Raw genomic sequence first — 14,724 nt, 5'->3', positions numbered from 1 at the left:
TAATTTCTTTTAATATTGTGATGATTTCTCTGAAATATTTCTGTTTTGACCAAACCTTTGTATTTTTAGAATGAATGTTTTTATGTATTTTATCTTTTTCTAATTGCACGTGTGGAATTTTTTTGTGTATGCTTTTTTTCTTTCAAGGATTTGTGGATTTTGTGAATTCAAGTTTACTTTTGTGGCTAATGTGAGCGTTTTTAAATTTAGTGTTATTCTCTTCTTTTCTCTTTAAAATTGTGAAATGAACTGATTTGAAACTCATTTGAATCACGAAAAAATAAGGTATTTTAAGCGTTAAAACAGAAAAAAAGAGTTAAAGATGAAGAACAACAAGCATACCGGCACCAAAGAACTGAACAGCAGCTGTTGGAGGATCTTGGTCAACATCTGGAGCCATCAGTGGGGCTTCTAATTACTTGGGAGACTTCATCATCTGGCCTCGTTCGTGTTTCCCTCAGTGGCACTGCACAAATGTATAAACAAATGTTTAAAATGATGAAAAAGAAACAAATACTAATTGACAAAAAGCCTTGTAAACAAATCTGGGTGCCCTTTTATGTTCAGCTACTGCGTCAACCCAAACTACGCAAAATACAGTACAGTTTTAACACTGTGTTGTTACGTAATAAGAAGAGGATGTGTGACGTGCTTAAAATGTCGAGCCATCTGGAAACTGTGGATGCAGTTGAGTTGGTAGTACTTGCTAAAAAATGCTAAATGATTGCTTGAAACTGAAGACGTGACACTGGCACAGCAAAATAAGTCGCCAAGTGACTATGTTGTGGTAATTAAGAAAAAACACATGGCTTCTACATACATGTATTTGCATTTATCAAAAAAATGTGAGGTGCCAATCATTTTATATACTGTATACATACTTTTTTCCATTTAAAAATGTTTATCCTCACATGGGTCGCTGGAGCCTATCCCAGCTAAGGCGAGAGACACCCTGAATTGGTGGCCAGCCAATCACAGGGCACGAGGAGATTGACAACCATACACACTCACACTCATACCTAGGGGCAATTTAGAAGGTTCACCCAGCCTACATACATATTTTGGGGATGTGGGAGGAAACCGGAGTACCCGAAGAAAACCCACGCAAGAACATGCAAACTCCACACAGGAAGGCTCGAACACAACGGGGACTGAAACCTCGATCTCACAACTGTGCGACCAACATGCTAACCACTTGTCCATCCAATAAAATTTATCAATAATGCATTTATAAGAAATAAAAACAAATACACTTATGGCTGCCCACTAACACTCTAAAGTTATATTGTTGTTGTTTTCATGCAATTACATATTTAACCTGATGCCTGGCACTGAGAGTGATAGATGTAAAATGAATTGAAATTGGGAAGACGTCATTTTTTATTTGTTTTAAATCATGTTCACGTACGTTGCATCTTTTTCTAGCATGCAAGACAGCATTACTGTTTTATGTAAATTGCTCACAATGGGAAATGTTGGAGAAGGCACCAAATCTGAAGTGAGTCACTGAAACGCTGGTGTCGGAAGCGTGGGAGCTAGCATTTAACAGCGCTGTAGTGTTTATGCACACACTCGCCTCAGAACATGATGTATCTATAGATGGACTATACTGCCTATTTCTACACAAAAGATAGACAGGTCAGACATTTTCAGACTTTCAAAGGGGGGATATTTTTAAATGTTTGCAAAATGATATAATAATTGCTTGAGAATGATAGAAATGTGTTTTTATATTTAAAAGTAAAAAAATATACATATATAATATCCATTTACAAAAGAGAATACTAACAGGTGTTTTCCATTTTTTTTCATATTGAACAATCAGAATAAATAGAAAAGATGAAAAATAAATAAGAATATTTGCAAGTAGTTAAGTGTTTGTTTATTTGAAAAATGTCAACTGATTAAAAATCAATGGTGGAAAACTGAAAACCAATACAAAGATTTCATTTTTTATAAAGAGAATAACCGTATTTTCTGGAGTATAAATTGCAATTTTTTCAAAGTTTGGCCAGGCCTGCGACTTATGTTTTTTTTTCTCCGACCACAAAAACCCTGTTTTTTATGCTATAGTTATCCCAAAAATATTTAATTGTTACATTACCAGGTAGCCTGTTGTTCTCCATTTAACAAATTTCACTTCAATACAACATCTCTGCTGATTCTGGACACCGAGAATCTAGGGTTCTTTTACCAGGGCTCTTTTATCACTCCCACGGGTGTTGCCACTGCTTCAGTTTGAGGGTGGGGGGTTAGTCAATAAGTAAAGCAATCAGTGGTTACCAAGTCAACCTTTGTCCTTCAGTGAATGCTCACGGAGGCTTGGGGGATGGCGAGAGAGGGCCATATCGAATTTTGGTAAAAGACTATACATATAGCCCCTTTCAGTCATGCCCTAAAGTCCTCTAATGAGACGGTGGTGTAAGTGGTCTACATGTGAACAGAATCAGCCTGTTCACTTTACTCTGAGTGCTTGGACACTCAGTCTGCCCAATCGCATCCCTATCTAACCTATCTTCCTTTTTTCTACAAATGGTGTATGTACCTTGGAAAGATTATTGATACGGCACTTATAACTAGGTGGCATACTGTATTTACGCGATCTGGACAGAGGAAGAGGGTGTGTAGACTTTTTTTATAGGTAGGGTGTCAAATTAAAATTATGGAAGGGTTGATTGAAATAATCTGAGTCGGATCAGGGATTCCCTAAAAAACGGACTTGGTTTCTTCAACATGTTGGTAAAAACTAAAATTAACATTAGTTTGAAGTTTGCTAGGCTTTAAGAGATTATAAAGGCAGTTCACCCAGAAGAAAAATCTCCACTGTAAAAGATACGCCAACCAAAATTGATAAATTCTTCTTCTTCAATGATTGTATTTTTAATGAATTATTTATATTATCTATTGCCCAAGGCAAAATATGTGCGGACCATATTTTTTTGAATTATTTTATTTTTAATTAATAAATTCATCAATCAATTTATACCTATTTTTTTTAAATAATATCTTGTTATATAGTCCTCAAGGCAAAATATGTGGTGGTCAGTGTCATTCCACACTTTTATGTCAAATAAGGCCGCAAAAGATGTATATATTTTTGTTCCCTATTTTAATAATCATTATTTAGTCTTCATGGGTAGATTGATTTGGCATAAGACCAGAAAAATTGGGCTGTCACGGGCAAATTTCCATAAAAATAACTTTAATATTGCTACCTTACAACAACACAGCAGCCAAATGTCTCCAAGAAAGCCAACGTGTTCATTTTGTTTCTCCCTCGACCCCCCCAGGAGGACCCCCTCCCGCCTAATGGAGTCAGCTCTTATTACTGTAGGCTGCAGGGAAGCACTCCTTTTGTGGGGCCTCGTGAAAACAGAACAGGTGTGGAGAAATGGAGGACAATGAAAGATTCTTTTACATTGTCGTCCCTCCTTGGGGAAAAGAAGCCTAATAATACCAAAGAAAAGTTGTTAGCCAGGGAAAGTTCAGCCAGCCATATTCTAGTTATATTATTTATTGGTGTCATAGCTAATTTTTGCTAGATATACGGAAGGCTAATAAAATTATGGACACTGAGTGAATTTTTGGATAGTCGATTATTAATCACCAGTTATTTTTTGCGATCAGTCGACTAATAAATCACATTATTTGTTTGTTATGCATGTTATACTACTCTCATCTTAAGATTCTTTTAAATGAATGCCTTTTTTCCTGCTGCTTTTTGTTTCTCTGCATTCCCCAAGTGTGTCATCACGTGAGTCCTTTTTCAGCAGCAGTGCAAAATCATCAAGTCATTTTGGATCATTAAAAAAGCCCATTAGCCTATTAATTGCAGCGCAAAATCCCTGCGGAGGCTGCGATGCACGAGACATGGAGAGCGACTCGGCACATGCACTAAGGCCTTTGCCCGCTCACATGTTTCCCTCTCGCTACTTTGGCCGCCCACACACCGTGCGCTTGTCTGAAAATTGGCATGCTCGGTCTTCGAGTTGCTGACATTTCCGGTGTAAAAATTGTGTCAAATGCAAACCAGCTCGACACAATTGAATTCCAGTCACTCACGTTCCATCAGAGGCAATGTTTTATGTTTTTTTTTGCTTGGTAATACATAATGTAAAAACACACCTTGGGATAATCACAACATGAATATCATTAGTTGAATGTCATCTTCAATTTTTAGCTTGAGGATGCAATTTAAAAGCAAATAGACATTGGCAGGGATCCAGACTTTTTATTTTTCTATTTTATAAAAAATATATATGTACGATTTATACTTTTTTATTTTATTTTTTTATATTTTATATTATGTTGTATATTTTTGGTATATTTTATATTATATTATATATTTTATATATATATTTTTTTTTTATATTTTATATTATATTATTTATTTTTTATATTTATTTTTAAATTTTATTTTATTTATACTACACTATTAGAGATGGAAAGATACAGATAGAGTTAGTGGCCCTTGATTCACTATTGAAGACAGCAGGAATTTAATTATTTTTCTATTTTAGCCTGAAAAACAAAGTCAAAGTTGACCGGCCACACAAAATGATCTAGTGTGCCGAATTGGGCCCCCCGAGTTGCAAGTTGGACACCTGTGTGAAAGATTCTTCTAAAAATGAACTATTTTTATATTGACCATGCAATAATTTTGACATATTACAACTTTCAACACTAAAACTAAGGAAACACACCAACAACCGTCAGACTGTTTATTGCTGTCAGTGAATATGTTAAAATGGATTATAAATAAGGGTCACCTAAGGGAAACGGATACAGATGGAGCTTAATAAATAATGTATGAGTTCATGACAGGATGGAGCAGAAGAAAGTTGAAAAGTCAGAGGAACTTTAGACCTGCAAAGTCAAAAGTACAAGGAAAATGTTTACCTATTTCTCTGGGCTGGAAAACAGTTCGTGGTGCCCATAATCAGATGGGATAGGCTCCAGCACCCTCACGACAATCCTGAGGGTAGGCGGTACAGATGATGGATGAGGAAATTAATTTCAACCACAAAACTTATCTTCTCCTTCAGTAATACAGCAAATTAAAGAAATGAACTCTAATAGATATTTCACGTCACGAGAACAATGTCGCCACCTGCTGGTAAAACGTTGTCACTGTTCAGTAGACGAAATGTAATAAGAAATTAATTAGATAAAATGTAAATAATATACTGTATATGTATTATGTGTGTAACTAAAATTATTTTTGAAGTTACAGTTAAGTTTAAATGAGGAACTACTGTATAGTTTTGAAATGTAAATAATAGCAATGATGCGTTCAAGTTGTACCGGAGAAACGAGAATAAAGAGGTATAACTTCCCAAAATTAAAGCAATTGAAAGATAATGCGGACTAAAACTTTTCAATATGAAACAAAAACAAACCTGTCACGTGCGATTTTGCTACGGCCCTTTGAACATCGTACTTTATCCGTCGTAATGTCCGCTTTGACAACTTGTCGCTGGTAAACTGAAAACAAGCGACACATGTATGACTAACGTGGCACAACCGCCACTAATGGCGAAATAAAGCCTATTAACGTTACGTCTTATATGTTAGAAGGTTTTCGTGGTCTTTTTTGAGTTAACGAACCCAAGCGTAACCAGAACACTAAGAAAAGTATTTTGTCTGCAAACGCATCATTACGGTAGCCCATTTTAGTTAGCCATCTAGCGGGCAAAAGCGCTAGCATGTCTCCCTCGAGTCCGTGTCATCTAGAGACTTCGCTGATATGGTATCTCCTTTTTACCGTGTGCCTCGTGTCCTTACCGGGTACCGGAGCCAAGCAGGACGGCCTCCGGATTGTCACTGACAGCAACTGGGAGGACATCCTGACCGGAGAGTGGATGATTGAATTGTCAGTACATTAGCTTAGCTAGCTAGCCGCATGCAAGGGAAACGGGAAGGGCGTTTTTTTGTCTAACTTTGTCATATCAAGGCACAATTTATTTTTCAAATTAATCTCACCACTCCTAAAGTAACGTTATGAAATAATGTAATGAAGTTGTTTATGTGGTTGTCTTACTGCGCGATGTTATCTTCGCCACTACTCCGGTCTTCACGTGTACTAACTAGCAGTAAATGTGTTAGGATTCAATGTTATGGAATAGTGTTATGTGTCAGATTCCCGCGTCTGTAATTTATTAGATTAATTGGAAGTCTGTCGTCAACAGCAGGCAATGAGTAAATACTAAATATTTTTCCATGTATTCATTTTCCATTTTAAACCTAGTTTCTTTTTTTATACATTTTAATAAATTAAAAAACAATACATTTTAATTTTTATAAATTGCTTTAATAAAAAAAGATTAATAAAAAATGTCGAATTGATTACTCTATTATATTTATTATTACCCTCAAATTTATGGTCGATAATTATATGACAAATATATGTCCATTCCACGTCTTTATAAAGCTTCCTGAAAATAGTCACTTGCCACTGACGACGATAGACATCCAATTCATTTGAACTGCCTTACAATGTAAATGGATTGGACGTCTATTGCCATCAAATAATACTGAACAAGTATATCATAAAATATTGCGCTTTATTGCCACATTCCTTCAGCTACGCACCCTGGTGTCCAGCCTGCCAGCAGCTACAATCAGTCTGGAAAGAGTTTGCAGAATGGGGGGATGACATGGAGGTCAGCATCGCAAAGGTGGACGTGACAGAGCAACCAGGTAGAGAGCCCAACACAAAAAATAAATAAAAAAACATTGTGCTTCTTGACATCCTGTCCTTCTCACTTGAAAGGTCTCAGCGGGAGATTCGTCATTACTTCGCTGCCGACCATTTACCAGTAAGTTCTCTCCGAAATCCTGTCTTTTTACAGTTTTGTTGCATTGATATACATTTCAATACAGACACACATGAAGAGAGCTAAGTGGAATAAAAGATAAATTAATATTTATGAACTAGAGTAGCATTCTCAGAGAGCAGATTGCCTAAACAGCCAAATTCAAAGCATGACCATCTTTCTGACCTCTGTGACCTTTGACCTTACTACCCTAAAATTTAGCCACCTCTTGGGTTTCACGTTAAAGACTACAAATTTGACAGACAGACATGAAGTCAAATGCCTAACCTCACCTATTACCATCTATTTGCAGAGATAATGAATGTTTAAAAAATATTTGCAATGAATACAAACAGAATTACACTCTTGTAAAATTGATCCCCCCCCTACCCCCTCATATTTCACTGCCATCTCTCCCTGTCAAAATGGATTGGACAATTAGCACCCCCAATAGAAGCCAATACGTGCCACACTGAATTCTGAATGAAAACGTAGCCTGTTTCCCTTTTCTTGTGACGCAGTTGCAAAGACGGCGTGTTCCGCAAGTACCAAGGCGCCCGCACAAAGGATGAGTTCCTCAGCTTCGTGAGCGAGAAAAAGTGGGGTACGGTGGAGCCGGTCTCCTCATGGTTCGCACCCTCATCTTTCATGTGAGTCCAAAGCGTGTGTTTTGAAGTGTCGGCATTTCTAAACTAGCCTCCTCTTCATGATGTGACGTCATCTTTTGCAGAATGAACTCCATGTCGGCTCTCTTCAAACTCTCTATGTTCATAAGAGTAAGTTTGTTTAGATCTATTGAAAGTACTCTGAAAAGCAGTGTAGTAAGACAATGGGAAAATGCAACAGCTTCGTGTTGCATTACGTGGAGCGGCAGATCAGTCTTTCTAGTGGTTTTTTGTTACCGGTCTGACCTTTGACTTCCTTTTGGTGCCTTTTTTATGTATAGATGGGATCCTCTTACTTTTGGGTCCATCATCATTTGTTCAATTTTAGACTGGAGCTGCCACAAACCATCATTTTATGCGCTAAGTCAACAAGTCGATTAATATATAAATTATGTTATTTACGGTTGTGTGACTACGGGTGTCCAATTTTGTATGTGCTTTGGAACCCCAAAAAATAGGAGCTGACAAAAGTTGGACTTTGACTATCATCATTTTCCAAAGCAAAAGGGGTTGTTTGTGTATTTTGATTCATTTATATCAAATTTGGCAAAACCCTGCCTCAAAAACATGTGCTTTTTTTTACCCCCAGCGTTGCCATAACTACATGACGGAGAAAATGGGCCTTCCCGTGTGGGGCTCGTACGTCATCTTCGGCTTGGTCACGCTTTTCTCTGGCCTCGCGCTCGGACTGGTGAGCCAAATCCAAACTTTTCCTCCATCGTTTGCAAAAACACAGCTCCACTAATCGGCTTTGTTCTTTCAGCTGCTGGTGTTCATCGCTGACTTTGTCTTCCCGTCGCGGCGGTTGTCCTCACCGGACTACTACCAGAGTAAGTTATTACCGTATTTTTACACTGGAGTGAGTATAAGTCGCATTTTTGGCAAGGGAACCTTTCTTTTAAAAATCAGAAATCAAAAACAAACATACCTTATTGTAAGAATAGTAAAATGTAGTACCACAGGGTAAATAGGCATCTGTTAAACTAACAGTTTTTCAGATAATTGTAGCTTAAAACAACAACATAACAGGCTTTTGTTGTTCAGAGAGAAAATAAAACATATAAAATGCACTTGAGTATTAAACGCAGGCTTAGACAAACTATATTTAAAAAGTGCGACTTATAGTCCGGGAAATACGGTATGTTTTTAAAGTCCGTGTAGATGAGAATGGCAGCCGAAAAAATAAGGATATGCATTCGGTCATATTTTTAAAGCTAACATTGTGTCCTATAACGTGACGTACAGCAAAACAATCGGCGGCGGAGGCCTGGCTCCTCCAACAGCGGCAAGACGAAGAAGAGGACGAGGCCGATGGCGAGGAGGAAGATGACGAAGAGGACGAGGAGGACGGGGATGGGGACGGGGCGTGGAGGACGCAACGGCGGCCACGCGGGGCCTCCCTCGAGGGCCGGCCGGAGGCCAAAGGACAGACGGTGAGGAAGAGGGCGGTGCCCGGATGCAAAGAAGATGACGACGACGAAGAGGAAGACACTTAAAGCCACGGCGCGGGCTGTCACGTCATCTCTCGTCGGGTGGGAGGGGTCAACGCGAGAAGGGCCTCCTCTTTGGGCGCCATGGCGGGTCAACGGGGGAACTAAATTTGAGCATCAGAAGGTTTGTGGAGTGTTCCTTTTTCAACTATGCATCCTTTCTTTATTTTTCTTTTTTTTAAAGCTTTTAATGTTCATAAATCATGTCCCGGCGTTGGCATATTTAGGCACACAAATGCAGCATTTTTCAACCTGGCAACAATGAGGCTTGTCCACGTCCAGTCACTTTCCAAGCCACCATCTTTTCCCAAAACATTTACGCACACAAGCATCCATTTTTAGTTTTGATTATGCGAACTTATCCCTTAACCCTTTATAAGGTACGCGTTAAACTCATTGACCGCCATTGATGGTGCAAGAAAAAAAATCAGATATCAAAATGCCGCCTGCATTAAAACTGCTGTCCATATACGTGGACATGACATTTTGAGCCATGTAATAAACTTAATGTTAATATTGTGGCGAACATGATCTCAACAGTGCTGTCCTTGCTAGGCTATTTTTTTTAATCACCAAAAACAGTCATTTATGCATTTTTCTAAAATCTCACGGCACAAAACTCATTTACTCACACATTTACTGGCAACCACTATATAAAGGTTCATTATACTACTTTCTTCTCCCTTGCGGAAGACCGTCTAGTTGTTTCAATTGCAGTTAATTCAAATAACTGCATTACTGTACTGAAGGGTACAAAACTGTTTACACGCAAAGTAGGATTAGAATCACAGCCAATGTCACTCCAGATTTGCAATCCATTCTACTGTAAACATTCAGATCTTGTCACTGTTTTTTTTTCTTTTTTTACACTGGAACCTCTAACATTTTACCAGTTTAACCCACATTCTTGGACTGTATTTTTTGTGTCACAGCAAAAAAAGGGAAATACAATTTGTTGTCAGAAAGAAGGGTTTCCCCCAGAAAATTAGCAAAGTGGTAGAGAAGCTTATTAATGCCCCAGCACCTTGTGTTTTTTTATTATTATTATGTGTTATCCCAAGACATTTCTTAATCAAACTTGAAGGTAGAGACAAAAAAAAACGCAGGTAGGAAATACAATTTTATTTCAAATTCAATGCAATGGCAAAGCTGGGACAGTTTGGGCCATACGATGATGCCATCGTGCTTGCAATCCTGTCTAGCGCTATTTTAGCCTAGCCCCCCAAAAAACCTGATGGCCCACCAGGCTAATAAAAAATATGTCATTAATCGATGTTTTTGGTTTAAGACAAATTTGATCCTTTGTCATAACCAAATTGTAGGAGCAGAGTGCGTGTTTATAGAATTGTTTGACATTTTCAATGTCTTGTTTTACGCTTAACTTTTTTAATCTTGGTGGTGGTTTTTTTAATTCATTGGACACACCACTATTTAAAAACTGTAGCATTTACCGCTTGTTTGTCTGGATATTTTCTTCAAATAAATCTTAATTATCTTTCAAACCAAGACTGTTTTGGTCATATTTTTTTAAAGGAAGTTGGTAGTTTCAAATATAGTCTGAATGCTGATTACTAGTATATTGAGCTACATTACATTTCTAACCAGTAGGTGTCACTGTAGTGATGACATTTTTTCCCCCTGTCAATGCGACGGTGTTTTTCCATCAATAATTGTTGTCATGACATTTATAAAGGTTTTTATGATTATTATTAATTCAAATGACAGAAATGATATTGACCAATCGTGCACTTCATTAGGCATGATGTATGTATCTTAAACATTCTCTTATTTGTGTGTATGAATTCTGAAAAAGGGAAAAGTAAACATTCAGTTTTTTATAACAAATATGAAAACAAAAATGAAGCAATAAACCAAATTCTTTTTTCAATTCAAATAAATAATGATAATAGCGAAAATCACTTAATGGCTACCAATGAGTTCATGTTTTTTACTTAAAAATATAAAATAAAATTGGATTTTTTTGCCCTAAGGTTGCTTTGCATTTTTATTTTAATGCAATTTAAAAATAACAAAAAGGACAAAAGCATTCACTTTGAACATTTGACTTTTTAATGTAGCAACTTCAAAAATATAGTTTTTCCAAGAAAGAAAATGCAAACTCATCCTTTAAACATCTGAATGCTTATATAATTTAAAAAGGAAAAACAGTAAATCTTTTCTGATTTTTGCAATATAAACAGTAAAAGGTGAGATTCACGCACTGAACAGTCAACTATCGCAAAAAGCATCAGCGTGTTGTCGACTATCAACAATCGTTTGTGTCCGTCCTGGTCTGCCCTGATAATCATTTGTACATATTCCACGCTGAGTTTGACTTTCAAACTGAGGTCAGACAGTCAGCCCCACTTTTAAAATCTTCCCACTATAGCCTCAGTTGTAGAACAGCTTTTTTTTTCTCCCCAGGGAGGCATTTAAATGGAACCAAGTTGCATTGTTTGGATTTCACGCTCGACATGCCGACACATTCCCAAATGTAAGCTTGGGTTCATCCCGCTGAATGGAGGGCAGGCCCCAACGTGTGCGCCAGCACAACCATGGTCACACTTGGCTGCTTTTATTCTCGCATGCCAACAAAGCATGAGAGCCAAAATGGTGGCGCGTCCGCGCAAAATGACAGATTAAATTTTAGTCTGTCTTCACGGCTCTTGAGGCTGTTTTGGCTCGGCTTCAGCTGAGCACAAGACGCATTCTCTTGCCATCAAACGTTCTCTATTGAAAACATGTCGAGAAATGATTCATGTCTCTTCCGATACAAGACCCCAATTTTCAAATGTATGTTCTCGTTCATGTATTTGGTCGTAAACTTCACACACGGTTTTCCTTCCCTCAAAAGTCATGTTAACCAAGTGGCATATGTAACGCAGATGTCTCAGACGCCAGAACGACTGTATTGTGCAAAAATTAAAGAATGACAAGTTATAGCTTTAGAAGTCTTTAATTATCTCTGCCAATTTGGGGTGACACAATAAATCGACTAATGGACAACTAGTTGATGATTTAATGGATTGACAAACTATTTTGGTGTTTGATGGATACTAAAAATTCTCCAAATATGTATGATTTTTCAAAAAAGTCAAATATCCTCTATTTTTAGTCATTAAAAATATATAAAATTTTGCCTATGCTGACAAATTCAAAACATGTTTGCGTGACTAGTCTTCTTTTGCCCCCAATTTTTTAAAAGTAATTTAAAAAAAGGCAAATATCCTCTTTATTTTTAGAAAAACTATTTATTTCGGCCTAAGCAGACAAATTCAAAGCACCACCCCATTTGTTCATGTGACCACTCTACTTTTCCCCCACATTTTTAAAAGTAATAAAAAAGCCAAATATTCTCTTTACTTTTATTTATTGAAAATATATTTATTTCTGCATAAGCAGACAAATTCAAAGCATCGCCCCATTTGTTCGTGTGACCACACTAATTTTGCCCCAATTTTTTTGAAAATTAGAAAAGGCAAATATCCTCTTCATTTTTATTTATTAAAAATATATTTATGTATTGATTCATGCCTAAGCAGACAAATTCAAAGCGTCGCCCCATTTGTTCATGTGACCACTCTACTTTTCACCCACATTTTTCAAAATTAATTAAAAAAGCCAAATATTCTCTTTACTTTTATTTATTGAAAATATATTTATTTCTGCCTAAGCAGACAAATTTGAAGCCCCACCCCATTTGTTAGTGTGACCACACTACTTTTGCCCCATTTTTTTTTGAAAATTAGAAAAGGCAAATATCCTCTTTATTTTTATTTATTAAAAAATATACGTATTCATGTGTTTATTTATGCCTAAGCAGACACAATCAAAGCATCACCATACTTGTTAGTGTGACCACTCCACTTTTGTCCCAAAATGTCATTACTCTTCACCCGGCAAATTTAAGTCAAATAGGGCTAATGCCAAATTCCTTTTGAATTCATTACCTCGAAATTTATCATCTTTTCCATTTCAGATTGCAAATACCCCCATTATTCGTTCTTCAGTTAGCAAGAACACAAAACGGTCTAGTTGCAATCTTTTGGTTGGATGAAATAACAGTGTTTGAGGTTTGCTTGATTATGTCTGGAATTCTATGGCCTGTAGTTCCTTCCCAGAGGAGGAAGAGGGTGGATCCACTTGTGGTGACTGCGTCAAACCTCCATCTTGGGATCTCCAAGAAGGAAAAGCTCCTATCCTTCAGGGGAAAAAAACCCCACTTACATCAACATGTGAAAAACACAAGCCTTAAAAACCATAATTTTTCTCAGATGTATCAGTGATTCTGTGGAATGTGCTAATCTGTTGTTTGGTGGAAACTGACAAGAGCCTTGGAGACACTTAATCCTTGTCCAAACGTCCCAGAGTACAAGTTTTAAGTTACAACATAAACTTGTTTACCTGGCGGATTTTTTTTTCAAAATTCAAAACAGAGCTCAGAGTTCACAATCCGGTGAAATGTCCAAGTTCTTGTTTTCAGTATTGAGTCTATTCTTTTCTATTAGACCAAAATGATATGTTAACCTTTTGTAGGGCCCTTATTTAATTCATCGGCTACCTTTGACTACCGGTGATCTACCGGTAGATCGCCAAGGAACTATTGGTCGATCAATAACATTTTGATTCCTCCCCTCTGTCCATTTCCTTGGCTAGGCTCTTATGAATTTGGCATGTCCGCAGTAAACTTTAGCGTGAATCCAGATTGGATTTTCACCCTTGAAACTCCTTGAAAAGCAAATCTTGGATTAAAAATGTTTGAAGACCCCCACAGTAAATCATGTATGATACCTTTCCACAAATCTGGTATGTCAGAAGTGCAATCATTGGATTCCAGTCAGGTGCTTCTTGTTTCAGCACAACCCCCGTTTGGTTAAAGCACAGGTGTCAAAGTGGCGGCCCGGGGGCCAAATCTGGCCCGCCGCATCATATTGTGTGGCCCGGGAAAATAAATCATGAGTGGTGACTTTCTGTTTTAGGTTCAAATTGAAATGATAGATATAGATGTACATTATATTTCCTGATTTTCCCCCTTTTAAATCAATAATTGCATTTTTAATCTATTTTTTTCTGTGTTTTTAGTTCAAAAATAATTTTGTAAAATCTAATAATATATAAAAATATTTTCTGTTTTCCACTTCAATATGGAACATAAAGAAAAATTTGGTTTCCTTTTGCAATGAAAAACAAATGATTAAATAAATGATTTTCCCTTACTAAGAAAAAAAAGCTCAAATAAACATTGTTTTAGATCTATTAAAAAACGGAATATTCAGGACTTTTGATCCAGTTCTTTTAACACATTTATTTAAAAAAAAAATCTAAATATTAAATCTAAAATGGTCAGGCCCACATGAAATCGAGTTGACGTTAACGCGGCCCGCGAACCAACCCAGTCTGACACCCTTGGGTTAAAGTGTCTGTGGAACTAAAAGCTGCACCCACCCGCAGCGCCCCTCCAGGACCACTTTGCCCCCCCTGAATTCCAACCCTAACAACAAAGTAGATCGTTGAAAAGTAGACCTTGGAGCAAAAAAGTGTGAGGGTCACCCTACCTGAAATGAGTTCACATGCACCTTAGTTGACCCTGAGGAGTGAGTCAAAGAAAGATCAAAAAACCTTAGAGTTAGTCCCCTGTTAAAGATGTCATCAGTGATGTTTGATGAGGATTTTTACGTCATCCAAGCCGGCCCCTCTCTTCAAAGAACACCTCATTCACAAAGGTGACATCACTGTGTTTCGAGAGCTGGTCGT

The 14,724-nt window shown here is 37.3% G+C and overlaps 1 protein-coding gene and 2 long non-coding RNA genes across 3 annotated transcripts; 1 reads left to right on the top strand and 2 right to left on the bottom strand.

Annotated features, from left to right (window-relative positions):
- Nucleotides 1–341: 341 nt before the first annotated feature.
- Nucleotides 342–5,485, bottom strand: LOC144090258 (uncharacterized). The gene is made up of 3 exons (XR_013305319.1): nucleotides 5,400–5,485; nucleotides 4,900–4,975; nucleotides 342–466 (listed from the first exon to the last, which is right to left on the bottom strand). It is a non-coding gene; the product is annotated as an uncharacterized LOC144090258 (long non-coding RNA).
- Nucleotides 5,486–5,508: 23 nt separating this feature from the next.
- On the top strand, nucleotides 5,509–10,476 carry tmx1 (thioredoxin-related transmembrane protein 1). Its single transcript, XM_077621633.1, has 8 exons — nucleotides 5,509–5,872; nucleotides 6,584–6,699; nucleotides 6,773–6,818; nucleotides 7,337–7,465; nucleotides 7,546–7,591; nucleotides 8,070–8,171; nucleotides 8,244–8,310; nucleotides 8,726–10,476. Exons 1-8 carry the CDS (start codon nucleotides 5,706–5,708, stop codon nucleotides 8,974–8,976), a joined length of 924 nt encoding a protein of 307 aa, XP_077477759.1. The 5' UTR covers nucleotides 5,509–5,705; the 3' UTR covers nucleotides 8,977–10,476.
- A 2,425-nt stretch (nucleotides 10,477–12,901) lies between these two features.
- On the bottom strand, nucleotides 12,902–14,713 carry LOC144089418 (uncharacterized). The gene is made up of 2 exons (XR_013305071.1): nucleotides 14,526–14,713; nucleotides 12,902–13,171 (listed from the first exon to the last, which is right to left on the bottom strand). It is a non-coding gene; the product is annotated as an uncharacterized LOC144089418 (long non-coding RNA).
- Between the last annotated feature and the right edge of the window lie 11 nt (nucleotides 14,714–14,724).

Source organism: Stigmatopora argus, chromosome 15 (assembly GCF_051989625.1).
Source record: "Stigmatopora argus isolate UIUO_Sarg chromosome 15, RoL_Sarg_1.0, whole genome shotgun sequence".
In the NCBI taxonomy this organism is placed as follows: domain Eukaryota; kingdom Metazoa; phylum Chordata; class Actinopteri; order Syngnathiformes; family Syngnathidae; genus Stigmatopora; species Stigmatopora argus.
Note: the sequence above shows the minus strand (reverse complement) of the source record. Positions and strands in the feature narration are given on the sequence as shown.

What these genes read in the sequence shown, in the direction of transcription:
- tmx1 (XM_077621633.1), top strand. Translation starts at nt 5,706, where the DNA reads ATGTCTCCCTCGAGTCCGTGTCATCTAGAGACTTCGCTGATATGGTAT. An exon ending in GGACGTGACAGAGCAACCAG is followed by an intron (nt 6,700 to 6,772) that starts GTAGAGAGCCCA and finishes CTCACTTGAAAG; the next exon opens with GTCTCAGCGGGAGATTCGTC. An exon ending in TTCGCACCCTCATCTTTCAT is followed by an intron (nt 7,466 to 7,545) that starts GTGAGTCCAAAG and finishes CATCTTTTGCAG; the next exon opens with AATGAACTCCATGTCGGCTC.